The sequence below is a fragment of the Pteropus medius genome, unplaced genomic scaffold (genome assembly GCF_902729225.1).
Source record: "Pteropus medius unplaced genomic scaffold, Ma_sr-lr_union100, whole genome shotgun sequence".
Classification (NCBI taxonomy): domain Eukaryota; kingdom Metazoa; phylum Chordata; class Mammalia; order Chiroptera; family Pteropodidae; genus Pteropus; species Pteropus medius.
In genome coordinates this window covers 15917849-15933205 of record NW_024354500.1, presented here as the reverse complement: position 1 = coordinate 15933205, position 15357 = coordinate 15917849, and the positions used below count along the sequence as shown (strand labels likewise).

Below are 15357 nucleotides of genomic sequence, written 5' to 3'. Positions count from 1 at the left end.
AAAATTATTCTAAATTTTTCCAACAGGATTTCAGGGATTGCACTGAATTTTGATAGTTTGTTTCCATATTAATTATCAGACTGTGTACTTGTAAAGGGCAATTATCATGCCTCATTCAGTGCCTGGCACTTATACTAGGAGTTCAATTCAATTTGCATAATGAATGAATGAGTGGAATTAAAATGCATTTCACACAGGCAGCAACACAAGGCAACTTTGCAACAATTCCCCTATTTGACCCTTGATTACCTCTGTGATAGATTAAACTATGATTGTGATAGATGAACTATGATGTTCTCAAATAAGAACATCAAATACAGTAAACCATTATCCCAGTGTTCATTAATTTGGAGTTCAAGGTAATTCAGTCTTGGCTTCCCTGAAATTCGCCTCTGCAGGATTAATAAAGAATGATATATTAAATTACAATAGACTCAAAATCATTGACTCTTTAATGAGCAGATGGTTAGAGCAATGGTGCTTAACCTTTTAAAGAAATTTACAGTAACTGATTAGATTCATACATTTAGTAAAATAAACTGAACACACCTCCATGTAGAAATGCTTGATATTTTATTCTATAAAATTATGTTGAGACTTCTATCCAATAGCAACCAAACATTGTGTGTAATACTAAACACTACAGAGAATGTTTAGAATCCAGCTGAGATTCTAAAGTATGAAAACATTTTAGAACAACATAAAGGCAAAACATGATTAAGATTATAGATTAAAAACAACATGAAAAGTAAAAAGTGAGCAAAATCACTATAACCACAATTTCTTTCTAGAAATAAACATTTAATTTCACTTTTGGAAAAAGAAACATTGTTCTAGAACTCATTATCTCCTCAGTTCTCAAAGCCTTCCCTCCCCACAACCCCATTAAAATCAACGCATCTCTTTCCACCTGAAGCCTCTCCAAGGAATTTTTTTTTTCAAGGCCTCGATTTCACTTCCCAGCTAGAAAACCCTAGGGGGCGCACTCCTTCGGAAACAGACCCGGCTTTCCTTTCCGAACTCCGCAGAGACTTGAAGAACTCTAGGGCTCCTGGTCTCCCACAGTGAGCTGGGGGCGCTTTCTCTCCACGAGTCCCGGGAGCTGGCTTCTCTGAGCAAGCAGCCAATCCGGCCGAGGCCGCGTGGCCGCGAGGCCTTCTGAGGCTCTGGGGCTTTCTCCCTGTCACTTCCCTCAGAGAAAAAGGCAGAGAATTGGGCAGCGTTTCACTCGCAGGGTCTGTGCCTAGCTGCCTGGGCCCACTCTCAGCCTCCCACTGTCCAGGGGATGGCGCAGAGTTCCTGCCCCAGCGCTTCCTGCATTGGCTCCCCGCGAAGGGCGCCCTCCATCCTCTGCGGGAGCCCTGAAGGTAGGTGGGGAGGCGCCCTGTACCCTCTCCCCTCCCCCACTGCGCCCGCCTCGCCCTCTGCCCAGGTGGACCGCATGTGCCTTTCTCGTGGCCTGGGTTTGGACCTGAGTTGGGACCATTTGCAGCTGTGTGGCGCTCCGCACAGCATTGGGACTTATCGTTAGCTAATTAAGCGAATCGCAGCTGCACTGGAGCTTCCAGTTACTGAAGAGTCCGGCCACAGGTTTGTGGATTTCTCTGGTACTGTACATGCCTCTGAGCATGATCAAGTCTGGTTTGACCACCAAAATGGTTCCTGAGGCTTCCTGGGGAAGGAGAGGTCCCTGTTGTGAGGCCATTGGTAAGGTTGGTAAATCCATTCATTTAGCAGATCTTTTATTGAGCACCTTTTCTGAGGAACTGAGGAACTGTGTAAAATGCTATAGGTGTCAAAGATGGGATACACCTAGTCCGATTTAAGGATCTCACGTTCTTGTGCTGGAGATGGATATATATATATATATACATATATATATATAGATAGATAGATACATTTAGGGGGAAAAGTTAGAAAGATCAGGTAAAATGCTGTGAGACAGAGGAGCTTTGTGGAGAAGCTGGCACCTTAAGGAGAGGTAAGTACCAGGTATTTGGGAAATAGGGGCAGAAGCGGGGAATACTTTACAGATGAAAAGATTAGTAAGAGTAAAGGAAAGAAGCCAGGTGTTCATGGATCAAAGGATGTTTTAGTGTATCGAGATGTCTGAAATGTCAGGAAATAAGACAGGAGAAGTAGCTTAGACTGAATTGTGAAAGGCTTTGAATAGTTTCATATTCTGGAAGAGCCGAAGCATATTTTGGACATGAATTCCATTAGGAACCATAGATTACAGAGAAACGGACTGTTTAATATTCATAAAATGATCATAATATAGAAAAAGCACATAATATGGGCTCTGTTCATGAGAGGGATATATTTGTCAATAGCTATGTCTGTGTCTAATAACACACATTGATCATTTTCTCGGGCTTTTTTGTATTGCCTTTTTTCTACTTAAAATTGAGAAATTTCCTGTGTATCCGTGGTTGCAATGAGACTTAGTCGCTTGGCAGAGATTTGTGAGTTCCTATCCACTATTCGACTTCTTTTTACTTGGAAAGACTTAGTGCTTTAGAATAGTTTTAAGTCAAGTGCAATAAAGAGCATGTATAATTTGGAATATGTATTATCTGGACGACTTTCGAAGTAGGGAAATGGACCACAAATAACAAAATTTAAAGGTAAAATTTGGGAATGAAGGTCAGGAGCACAAGCTGATGACTCTGAGTATGGTTTTTATTTTTTTTTTCATGAATGATGGTAGGAATATCAGTATTTGGAACCAGATTTCCAAAACCAGTATTTTGAAGGCATTATTAAAGCTTAGAAAATATTACCTTAAATATGTTTTAGCATATATAAAGATGTTTGGAGTCCAGTGGCTGTTATGGTGAAGATCAGAGGGAATATTTTAGCTCTTTCATAGGGCATGTCCAGTAGCAATTATGATAACTGATTTGAAGCAAGAGTATGGAATGTTAAGAGCATATGTGTTAGAGGTGACTGGCGTGATCTAAGGGTATTGAGGAAAACATTTTCAAGGATATGTTTAAGCTGATACCTAAAAGAGATCTCTCTGGTTACCAAGTCAGCTGTCCTTTCTCCATGCTGCCTCTCTATTGCCATCTGATTTCTGGTTCCTGTTCACTGTTGGGCTCAATGGCCTCTTTCTTGAGCACTTGAAATGTATTTGATCAGTGAACTGGTGGGGTGGGAAAACTTTCAGGAACCAAGGCTTTGCAAGGAACTTTCTAAAGCCAGTTATCGATGCATTATAGTGACTAAATATGAACAAAGTGCCCATTTAATTTTATTCATGCTACATTAATTCCCATTAAGGAAAGGAGTTTGGGAATGGCAAATCAATAGTCAACCACAGCCACCATTGCCTTAGCTACTTAATGTCCTTTGAAGGAACCACAAACAGTAAGGGTCCTGTCACTTCTTATTAGGAATTTTTGGTAATAACCAATGAAAGCTAGTTTGTTTTTTTTTTCTTTTGTTTAAAATTTTAATGCTCTCTGGGTCAAGTGATTGGGGAATAAACATCCACTCATGTTTCTATCTGCAGGGAAGCAAAGGTACTATTGCTGCTATGATTTTGCATTTATATAGCGCTCGAGTGTTGGCTAAGTGCTTTTACAATCGATTTTATTGTTTAGTTTAAAAGATAACTTAAAGTCATCCCTGTAAAAATTTGTTTGGCATGATTCAGAGAAAAGGATCTTTTGTAAAATTGGGCCTTCTATGATGTGGAAGAACTGATCAATCAGAAGACTATATATAATATAAAACAATGTGAACATCTGAAGAGAGTTAGCTGTTAATAGAAGACAGTAATCACATGATACTTTTTTGTTATCTGCCTTTACAATGAAAGAAGGAAAAACAAACAAACAAACAAAACTTTTAACAGTAGAAATACAACCCTGCAGGAAGCCAACCCCCTTCATGACTTGGTTTGTAACTAGGGCACCCAGGGATGTTTTATGAGTGACAATATGTGTTCTGTAATATACATCCTTAAAGTATTAGGTTTTATTTAGAGCAAGTGTTGGCAGACTTTTTCTATACAGGACCGGACAGTAAATATTGCAGGATTTTCAGGCCATACTGTTTCTGTAGCAACTATTCAACTCTGAAGTTGCAGCACTAAAGTAGCAATAGACAATACATAAGTGAATGGACATAGTTGTTTCAATAAAACATGCTTTATAGAAGTTTGGCTGGTGGGCCATAGTTTGCCAGCCTCTGATCTCTACAGTACTTCTGAGATACCTTTACTGAACAGAGAGCGTTATAGATTAGAATGGTTCATAGATAAAAGCTCTATGAAGGCAGAGGGAACTTGTCTTGTTGACTTTTTATCTCTGTGTCTATTACAATGCAGGACAAGCAGGAGATAATTAAGCATTTGTTGAATAAAGGAATAAGTACCAAAGATATCTAATGGAAAATTATTTCACTAAGGTAGGCTAGATGGTTCTATATTCAGATTTTCTTATGATGTATATTCCGTGATACTACCTTATTGGATAGAACATATATATTGCTTCGTTGAGTGCTCAGTTCAGAGAACATATCTAGGGGGATGCCTGAAAAATAAAAAAGATCCAGTGCTACATGATGATAGTAAAGAATAATAGATCTTTGACTCTACCAGTAAAAATGCATACAGCGTTATATCCTTTAGAAGGGACCTGAGAGAGAATATATTCCAATCTCTTACCTGGTCTAGGGCTTTCATTGTTTGCCCTGTTTTATATGGCTTTGCCTAGCTAACATTTGTGGTAGATGTCTTTCTTTTGGCCCTTTAGGTCTTTTCCTTACCCCTTCATCCTGCAGGTTCACACCAGTCTCTGCTTTCTCCACAGTCATAAGGATGATCTAGTAGGATGAAATGTCACAGGTCCTGTCAGGTGATCCTCTCCTCACCATGCTGTCACCATGCTCCCAGTCTGGTAACTGTTCCCTCCTTTTATCCTTTGAGGCCTAATGCTACCCCTAGGTGAAGAATACCCCTACCCCATTGCTATTATTACTGGCCCCTGGAACATTATATTACCCCCTTGGGTTGCCCACACTTTTAGAAATAGTTTCTTTATTAAACTCTCCTCATATTGTCCAAGTTGAGGTACCATCAGCTTTCTGCCTGGACCCTGATGGGTATATTATTACCATTTTTTCAAAGATACCTATTTGCCGCTGAATGACTTTTAAGTCCTACAGAGTCAGTGACTGTGGTATCCATTTCTTATAGTGACGTTCTCAGGTGAAAGTAATCTCGGAAGGTGATCTATTTAACTTTTCTGTTCAGAGTTTGGGTATATTCTGCTCCATCCCTGTCATGTCTATCTGTACTTGAACACCTTCCACAGCAAGGAATTCACTACTCCCCCAAACATCTTTAGACACACCTGACTGATAGAATATGTATACACATATTCTTCTACCCACTACCCAGGTCCTGTACTGTATACTTGAAACTAATTAAAATAAAAATTTTAAAAAGTACACTAATTATCCTTTCATTACCTTAGGTGGCACTATTTAAAGTATTTTGCTGAACTTTTTATTTAGGTTTAAAATCTGAACAGCAGATACCAGCATACTTATAGATTTTTAGTATTTTGCTCCTTTTCTTCATGGACATTCACTCTGTGCTTATGCCCATTACTCTACATCTTACATTTTGGAAATACAACAAAATATATTGAAATGCAATATTTTGTGGTTGATAATTAAATTGACTTTAAGGAAATGTTTTGAAGTAGGTTCTTAAGTATACGATTAATTTAAGTGAATTTTTATAATGAAAGTCCAATTAATTTTTTTAACAGGCCTCCAAAATATCTGTCAGGTTCTTTAATCCTTCCTTCTGATTTATTCAGTGAGCTCATTCCCCATTTCATTTTTGATTAGATTGCTTTCACCATGGCAGAACTCTGGAAGATAAATTCTCTTGTATTTAATGTGTCTTTGGTTTAATCTGAATGGATAGAAGAATGAAAACAACCTATTAGAATGTAATTTTGATTGTTGGAGAGAGAGACATGACTTTTAAAACTTAACTATAATTTAATATAATATTTCAGAGGCTACTTACTAGTTATTCCTTTTCCCATGCCATCTTTCTATTGCATGATCAAAAAAAAAAAAACATATTTGTGAGTCTTTTCAAATTCTCCAAAATGGGTTTTACAATAGCTGATTGTATATTGTCCATTTCTTTTTCTCCCTTGGAGCAATGGTAGGAGAAAATTTTCTTTCTTTTTTGAACTGTTTGTGTACTTTAAAGTTCTATTATTTATGCATTAGTTTGCATTTCACTTATTTTCTTATTTGTCTGCCTCCTCTTAGAAGCAAAGCTTCTGAGGGAAGAGTCATCCTTATCTCCACTGCCTGGCGCAACCAATAAATGGTGTTGAATGTTCTTGGCAGAATGTAAGTTTCTTATGACAATCTGCCTTTTTATAATAGAATATAAAACACTTATGTAGTTCTTACGAAGTTGCTGCTTCCTAAAAAAATCATTTCTTTTATAAATGTGGCTTGTAAATAATTCACTCTTATAAAAGTTGTTGTCTTTTAATTAAAAAAAAGGTCATCCACAATTTATCATCCATCTACTTATGTGATAATTACTAAGCACTATTTCATCTATATAATGAATAGATTTTTAAAATTACATACATTTCCAATAAACTCACCTCATCAAAATCAGTTTTCCAAAACCAAATGCTGCATGGATGCAAGTAACTGTAGTGTAACTGTGGGCAGTGTTTCAGCACAAAGACCCTGGCAGCCCCTTTCACATTAGGTTGCTAATGTAAAAGTCTTTAGCAATAACTAATAAACTCCCAGTTTTGCAGTATATTCCAGAAATATGACTACTGTATAAGATCACTGAGAAAGGCACTGATTCAAACTACATGGCAGAAAGCTGGCTTCATTAATTATTAATATGCTTACCTCGTTCTCATTCGTTGATAAAAAACTAAGGTTCAGTAAAGAATTAAGGAAATGACGTTAGAGAAAAGTTCAAGTGGTCTAAGTAAATATTTTATCAGCATTGTTTTGTACATTTTGTACTTTCCAGTATTTTTAGTATGCCTTTCTGACTGGAGTCCATCATTTCGCCGACCTAATATTTGAACCATATTCAAGTCTTCCCTCACCCTCTTTCAAGTCTGGCAGCAAGCCCTGTCATTTCACAAACATCTGTCAGAGCTTCCCATATCCTTTGTACATACTTTCAGTGTCCTGGCCTAGTTCTCTTCCAGCTCTTTAGCGTGGGGTGTTAGTAGTCCCCTAGCTCCATCTTACCCAGCATAATCCTCTTCCTAAGACACCACTGGGATCATTTCATTCATCTGCTCAGAAGACTACTCCTATTTCCAGCTGTCCATTGCATTAAGTTCAGACTCCTCTCCCTTTGTCCATATAACCAAGCAGGCCCTCGTTTCCATATCACTAAATCTTCTTAACTTTGCCTGTCTTCCTGGTTCTGTCATTGGGTGACAGACTGGATTATCCCTTTTGACACCAAGCTTTTAAGGGTCTATGACATATATTCAACATAGTTTTGGTGCTCAATAAATTTTATTATACTTGAAATGTATTAAAATAGATTATCTGTGCCAAAATATGGTAATTTAATCTATCTACATGGCAGACAGGACAGAAAGATAAAAGGTTTTAGAGTCAAATTGTATTTTCATTTCTTACTTATGTGACTTCAAGCAAGTTATTCCCTGGGCCTCTATTTGTATATTCATAAAGCAGGGATAATATCAGTTATGTCATAGGGTTATGGCAAAGATCAAATATGATGATGGATATAAATCCATACATATACTATTATGTCACACAAATACTGTTACTGAAAGTATTTTCTTTCCTAATACATCATACTATGACTTTCTAAAGCATTAAGCATTCTACTGCAAAAACAAAATACAGTGACATCACCTGAGTTTTTTCTAAAGTAGAGACTTCCTTTTATCCTTCAAGTCCATTCTTAATTGTTTTCTCAGTGAATAATAAATGTCAGTTTATCCAGAATGACAAAAGAGTGATGGCAACTTGACCTGAAATTATAACTCATTCTCTATCATGTAGAAACATCTCCAGATTCTAGCATATAGATGTATCTTTCTATGGTTATTTCTTCTTTATTTTCTATTAATACAGACATATATGCATAAAATGCTTGACCTTGATAAGAAATACCTGAAGTCATTTTCCTTATTAAAAAGTAACTTAAGAGTAACTGTGGGCTTTCCAGTTTAGCTCCCTAATTTCAAAATGGAAATGTGTGTGTGTGTGTGTGTGTGTGTGTGTGTGTGTGTGTATGCATACAAAATATGCCCACTTGATTACTTGCATAGATATACACTAAATACAGGTGCAGATTATTAGGTATTCCTTCTCATGCTGAAAGGCTCTGGATTTTTAATAGTTGTTTCAATTAAGAAAATGTTGATTTTTCTTTCATGAGTTTTAATTTGGTGACTCAAATGTTTAAAAGATGAACTTTTCTGCATATTTCCTGGTAACAGAGGCATAATATGAAATAATTAGGCTAGGAAGCTGACTAAGTGTTTATTATTACTATTATCAATAGTATCATCATGTTGTAATTTACTGTGCTATAAGAACTCAGTTTTGGACATTGACCCACTGAGTAAAAGAGTAAAAATGGAGGTAAAGAAACTAATTTGCACATATTTTATATAATATATATACATTTTTTACACATGCTCCCAAATACACATATCTATATAAGCTAAACTTTACTAGGCTCTTACTATGTGCCAGGCACCATATTAGGTCCTTTACTTGGGTTATCTTATTTAATCTTCACAGCACCCACTATGAGGTAGCTTCTATTATTTTTCTCATTTTTCATTTAAGCAAACCACAGTTTATAGAGGTTAAGCGTACAACGCATGTAAGTGGTGGAGACTGGATTTTAACCAAGCTGTCTGACTGTACAGCTGGAACTTTTAACTGCCACACTGCACTGCCCTGGTGCTTGTGTGATCACAGACTCAGAATTGGAAAAAATGTCAGACAATCTGTGAGCCTTCACTAAAGGGAAGTGCTGAAATCTTCATCTCAGACCAATGGCTATTTAGCCTCTGAGTAACTCTAGTAATTGGAATTTCATAACTTCACAAGACAGCCCATTCCATTGTTGGACAGCTTCTGTCACTGGACACCTTATTCATCTATGTATTGCAAGTGTGTCTGTGTATAATTTCCATGTATTGGTTAATTCTGCTTTCTGGAAGAATATTGAACACCTCTCTTCCTCTTCTATCTGGCATCCTTTCAAATGCTATGCTCCTCTGAGTCTTCTCTTTCTTTAGCGGTTCTGCATGAGGTCTCCAGACCCATCACCATTACAATCACCCTGTGCAACAGTCTAGTTTAATCAGTCGTTTCTGACAAGTCGCATTACGCAGAATTGGACACAGCAGTGTGGCAGACCATGCAGTGGAAAACGACTGAGCAGTAACACCTAGGTTAAGGTGTTAGCACTACTGTTTATTGTGTGACACTGGGCAAGTAGTAACATAGCTGGGCCTCAGACCCTAATCTGTAATATGGGCATAATAAGTACCCTAATATGCAGCTTTATTGTGGAGATCAAATAAGATGGGCCTGGTGCAAGTACTCTATGAAGCATAGCCTCTGCCTTAGGCCTGTTAGCTTCTCTCTCCTTGGCCCGCTTTTCCACATCAGCATAACTTGCTCCCTCATCTTTGCATCTTTGCTCAAAACTCATTTGCTAATTGAGGCTTTTCTTTATCACTGTATTTAAAATTGCAACCAATCCCTTACCTTCTCTCTCCATCTTACCTACATTATCATGATTTGACATACACATATTTAACTTATTTATTTTGTGACCACCCCCACTAGAATGTAAACAATGTGAGCTCAAGAATTCATCTTTTTTAATCATTGCTGTATTCTCTGGACATAGCTGGTGATCAGAAAAATACTTGTCGAATGAATGAAAGAATTGCTGTGATGTTTTTGTTTCTGATGTGGACTATCAAAAAGTACAATGAGATGCTTCCCAGTGTCTTGAATAGAAGAAAAGTACAGCTGGCAAATTTATGGATTGTTCTTTTTATATTTCAAATTCATAACTTAATTGGTCAGTTAATTTCCTCATGCCACAGGAGTATTTTCTGACAAAATAGCTGAGCTGGATTCCTGGAGTGAAATATTAGAATTCTCAAATTAAAAAATGTTACTGAAAATGAAAAAAAATAGTTTATCATTGGCTTCAATTTCTGATGACTTAAGGGCACAGTTTAGTGGGTAAATGCATATGAAATTTTATTTTAAAGTAAGAGCAAGTAATTGAATTTCCTGTTTTTGTATTCATGTAGCCACTCATCATCTAGATTTCTGATTCCTTATTGATAGTATACCGTATAGCTAGAAGACCTTTGTTTCAAAGTGATCACAGCCCCAGATAGTTGGCTGTTTCTACGTTAATATGGTTTTTAGAGTTAGTGGATGAAAGGGATTTAACTGGGCAAAGAGAAGCAGAAATGCGGATTTATTTAGGCCCTAGAAATAGGAGGTTAAGTAGGGCCAGAGGGATGCGAGGATCTCAGCTTGCCTCTTAGCATGAATAGAATCTAGGAAACATGTTACCTGCCTAGATAAAATTCTCAGGGCTGCGTTAAAAAAACCTGATTCACTTACCTGAAGGAGATTGTGGGGTTAAGATTACCGGGGCACAAGGAGTACTGAATTTCCAGAATGCTTGCTGTCTTTTGTGGTTTAGTGACTTGCACATCGAGCTAGCTGGCTGCCGGGTCTTAATGGACTAAAACAACTGAAGTCAGCAGAACATCTGATTGTAACAGGTGATCTTGTCTACTGGCAGGTTGAAGAGGGAAGAATTTCCTCACAGCAAAAAGTGGCTTGGGATATAAGAAAAAATAAAAAGATACAGTTTCCTTACCCAAGAGAGTTGACTCTAGACCTATGAATTTTTGGCACATGCTTTTTTGTTGTTGAATGTTTGTACATCTACTCAGATCAAATATTGCTGTTAGCAGTTAGGGCTGTGTCACACTCTTCTGAATTTAAATCTGCAGAATCATGTTTGGTAACAGTGCCTGAAAAAATCCCACAGCTGTTTATTTAAACTTATTTTTATTTTGCTCTAAAATGTATTTTAATCACAGAGGAGCTTTTAGCAGAAATCAATCATTACTAAATACCAAAGCATTATGAATATACTTGGCATGGAGAATAATGATCAAATTAATGAACTGTTTATTTACAACTTGTTTTTGGGAAGGGAGGGTATGTATGTTTTAGAAGAATCTGTATTTGTGGTAGATGTATGAAAATATCTTTATGATTTTTAAAAATATTTTGGAATTAAAATAATTTCACTAGAGACATCACTGATACACAGTCAGTGTAAATTTAATTAATGATAACAGTCATGATGGAAGATTTTGTTAAGTAAACAATTCCCCTTGTCTAGAAAAGTGAACATTTGGGCACAGAATGACTAATCAGAACTGCATGAGGATTCAAGCTTACTAATTGGGTGTCAGGGAAGACATTGATCAGTGTAATGGTTAAACTAATTTTGTGTAGGAGAGCACAAAATTAGGAATTATGTGGTTCCAAGACTTTTCTCCTCCAAATAAATTGTAGTGTAATAGCATAGTTGTAATAGTAACTAGTACTGGTAGTGATAAAAATAACTAACAATTCTTGAATTTAAAACAATTTTATGAGAATGTTACTAATATAGAGTTATACACAAATTTTAGATTATGCAAGAGGCCTGCACCCTCTAAACCATGCATCGTTCAAGGGTCAACTGTTTTTTTTTTTTACTTTATGAACAAAGTAAGATACAGAAATTACTGCCATTCAACTGGCAAAGGACAGAACTGGGTTCAGCCTATAAGCCTTCCATTCTGAAGTTTGGGCCTTAGTCCCTCTGCTACCCAATTCAACTGAAAATATACCTACTTATTCAGACCTTCTTGGTGGTGTTGGTGGAGGAGTGAAGAAGGGGAAGACAACATAGCCTCTGACTCCTTAAGGAAGTTAATTCTACCAGAAAAAAAAGACAAGAGCAGATGGTTATTTAAAGAGCCAGAATCAGTGGTTCAAGTGATGGGTACTCCAATAATTGTTGTGAAATGGGAAAATCACTATGGGCTGCAAATGGTTAGGAAAGACTTCCTAGAAGAGGTGGATTTCGTATTATGCCTTAAGTGCTGATTAATTAATTTATTATTATTATTATTTTTTTTTTCCCCCACAACACATTGTATCCCTTCATGTTCAGGTTCTAATAAAAATTTTAGTTCCCCTATAAGAATTCTAGCCTTGTTTATCTTTAAAAGGGTTTTTGAACACTTTAAAAATATAGTTCAAATATGTGTATACTTTCAATGGTGCAGTTCTTTTTTGAAAATGAATAGACGTTAGTTGATTATTCCTTCTAAAATGGGGAAGTAGATAATACTGGCTTATTAACAGTGTCTTCTGTATAGAAGTGGAAGACAGTTCAGAGTGATGTTTAAGAATCGAAAGATAGTGTTCTGCTCAAAGAGTGAGGACTGCTTTAAAAAGACAACTTTCCACATTTCATGGTAACACCCATAGTAAATGCTTCCTTTAGCACTTGGGATGGGCTTGAGTCTATTAACTATAGGAATTCTTTATTCAAATCTTATCTTTGGGCCCTTGTTTTAAAATCACATATAAGATCATTAAATCATTCCAACAGAAAAGAAAATCTTTAAAATACATACAAAAAGGCATAAAGAATAATACAACAAATACCAGTGTACTCAACTTCCAGCTTTAAAAAGTAGAACTTTGTAAGGCAGAAGAAACCCTCTAATTTCATCCCCTTCTTCCCCTGCAGAAATAATCATATTGCTAAATTTGCATTGTATCATCCCATGCATTTCTTTGTATTTTTCCTACGTATGGTTATGTATTAAGCAATATATAATACTCTTTATGTCAAATTATATGCATTTTTAATTCTTGTTTTTTTTTAACTGTGGAATTCATTTCGATGTATATAGCTCTAGTTCATTCATTTTTTTACTGCTTAATAGTATTTGATTGCATGAATAACACAGTTTATTTAGCTATTCTATTAATAGATGTTTAGATTATTTGAAATTTATTACAGTGAAGTGAATAATTTTGAATATCTCTTTGTCTATATATGTGACAGTCTTTCATATGTCTACAGACCATTTTCTTAGCTTTTCTGTGATTTGTTCATCTCTTTTGCCCATTTTTTCTAATGGATCATCTTTTTTGATTTAATAGATATTATTTAGATATTATGAATATTCCCTCTTTATTGACCACATGTGTTGAAAATATCATTGCCTAGGCTGTGGTTTACCTTCTTACTTTTTTGTAGTATCTTTTGAAGAGCAGACTTTTAAAATTTTAACATAGAAAAAAAATTTCCCCCTTTTTCATTTATACCATATGTGTCTAGTTTAAGAAGTTTTCTATATTGAGAGAATAAAAATTGTGTTAAAAGTGTCCTTAAAAGCTAAACATGAAAATATCAAGCATGACCATTTAAAAAAGGTAGTTGAAATGGGCTCACATGCAGTTAGTACATATATTTTTTATCAATATCAGTTTACTCAAAACAGATTATTGTGAGACGAACAGTAAAACTGCCTAAAATATGAATGCTTTCCATTGCTCGTTTTATTCTTGTTTTAGGACTGAAAGTCGTAGCAGTTTTAGAATGGACCTTTGCTTAAAGAAAATAATTACAACCTTTTGAAAGTGATATTATTTGTAGGAATAGAGTATGGCGTGGTTCTCTATATGTAGGCCTCATACCAGCAGCATTAGGTACCTGGGAATGTGTAAGAAATACAAGTTATTGGGCTAACTCCAGACCTACTAAATCAGAAACTCTCTGCCAAGTCTTCCAGGTGATTCCAAGGCAGGTTCAAGTGTGAGAACCACTGAAATGGGATAAAGGAGAATTAAGTACTGATTCTGTTATTTTGGGGACTGCTTTGTGTGTTATGCATTTGTGAAAAGCCACATTTCCATGGATTGCTTTTCTACCTGTTGCCTTATTCTAGCTATTATTTCTCAGATATTTTGCCCACAGCAATACCCATTTGTGGTCCAAGTAGAGTGCCAAGGGTTAAGTTTTTAGGTCTAATTTTTACTCGTGTTTTTCCTTTAAAGGACTTGCCCTTGTTACTCGCTGTTAGGGAAAAACATTGGAACCACAATGTGGTCTTTGAATAGTTTGCTTTCACACATGAACAAATAGGTAGCCAAAATTTGGGGGGAATCACTCTACATATTTCCAGAGCTCTTTCTCTGTACAATTCCCTCCTTTATGGCATTCTACCCTGACCAAGTCTTATATGTCTGGCCTTTCTGAATTCTGATGTGTCTTTTCAGTTCACTGTTATTCAGGATCTGTTTGGGTTCTGCCACCTTGTACTGTGGCCTGAAAACTGCCTTCAGAAAATAACTAGGCACAAGTGGATCTGTGCGTGGGAGATCACCTTATTTATTTCTCTCCTCTGGGGAATTATAGCCCTGCACTGCTTTCTGCCCAATATTTGAAAACTTGTTTCATATTTTTTGTTTTGTTTTCTAGCTGTTTAAGGTGGATTGTAAATCTAGTCATTTTAAACTTTATCTTTGCTAGAAACTCCCTAGTTTATCTACAATGAAATAGAAAATATAAAGTGTACCATTGATGGCTTTGACTGATGGCTGTGTATCCCAGCCCCATATCAAGATATAGTATATTATCCTCACCCCGAAAAAACCATTCATTTTTCTTTCCATTTAATCTCCTTTCCCATCTCCTAGATGAAACATTAATCTTATTTTTTTCACCACTGATTGGTTTGTTCTAGAATGTCATCTAAGTGGAAACTTAGAGTAGGTACACCTTTGTGTGAGTATTTATTATTCACTCTATATAATATTTTTAGATTCATTCGTGGTATTGAATACATCAGTAGCTCATTCCTTTCTATTGCTGAATAAGTAGTACTTTACTGTACAGATACACCAAAATTTGTTTACTCATCCTGTTATTGATGAATACATGAGCTATTTCCAGTTTTTGGCTATTATGAATAGAGTTGGTGTGAACGTTCTTGTGTAAGTGTTTTTTGTGATATGTATTTTTATGTCTCTTGGGTAGTAAATAAGAGTGGATTTTCTAGGCTATAGGGAAATCCATCTTCAACTTTCTAAGAAATTGTGAAACCTTTTCTAAATTTGGTTATGTCATTTTACATTTCCACCAGATATGTATGAGAGTTTCAATTGCTTTCATACATTTCTTAATTTTAGCTCTTCTTGTGGGTGCAAAACATTGTC

The 15357-nt window shown here is 36.1% G+C and overlaps 1 protein-coding gene across 1 annotated transcript in view; it reads left to right on the top strand.

Moving 5' to 3' along the window:
- The first annotated feature begins 1041 nt into the window (after nt 1–1041).
- Nucleotides 1042–15357, top strand: part of MEI4 (meiotic double-stranded break formation protein 4) — a 170152-nt gene continuing 155836 nt past the window's right edge. Inside the window, exon 1 of the mRNA XM_039853116.1 lies at nt 1042–1367. Coding sequence (XP_039709050.1) covers nt 1286–1367 — 82 coding nt within the window. The 5' untranslated portion in view covers nt 1042–1285. The remainder of the gene's footprint in view (nt 1368–15357) is intronic.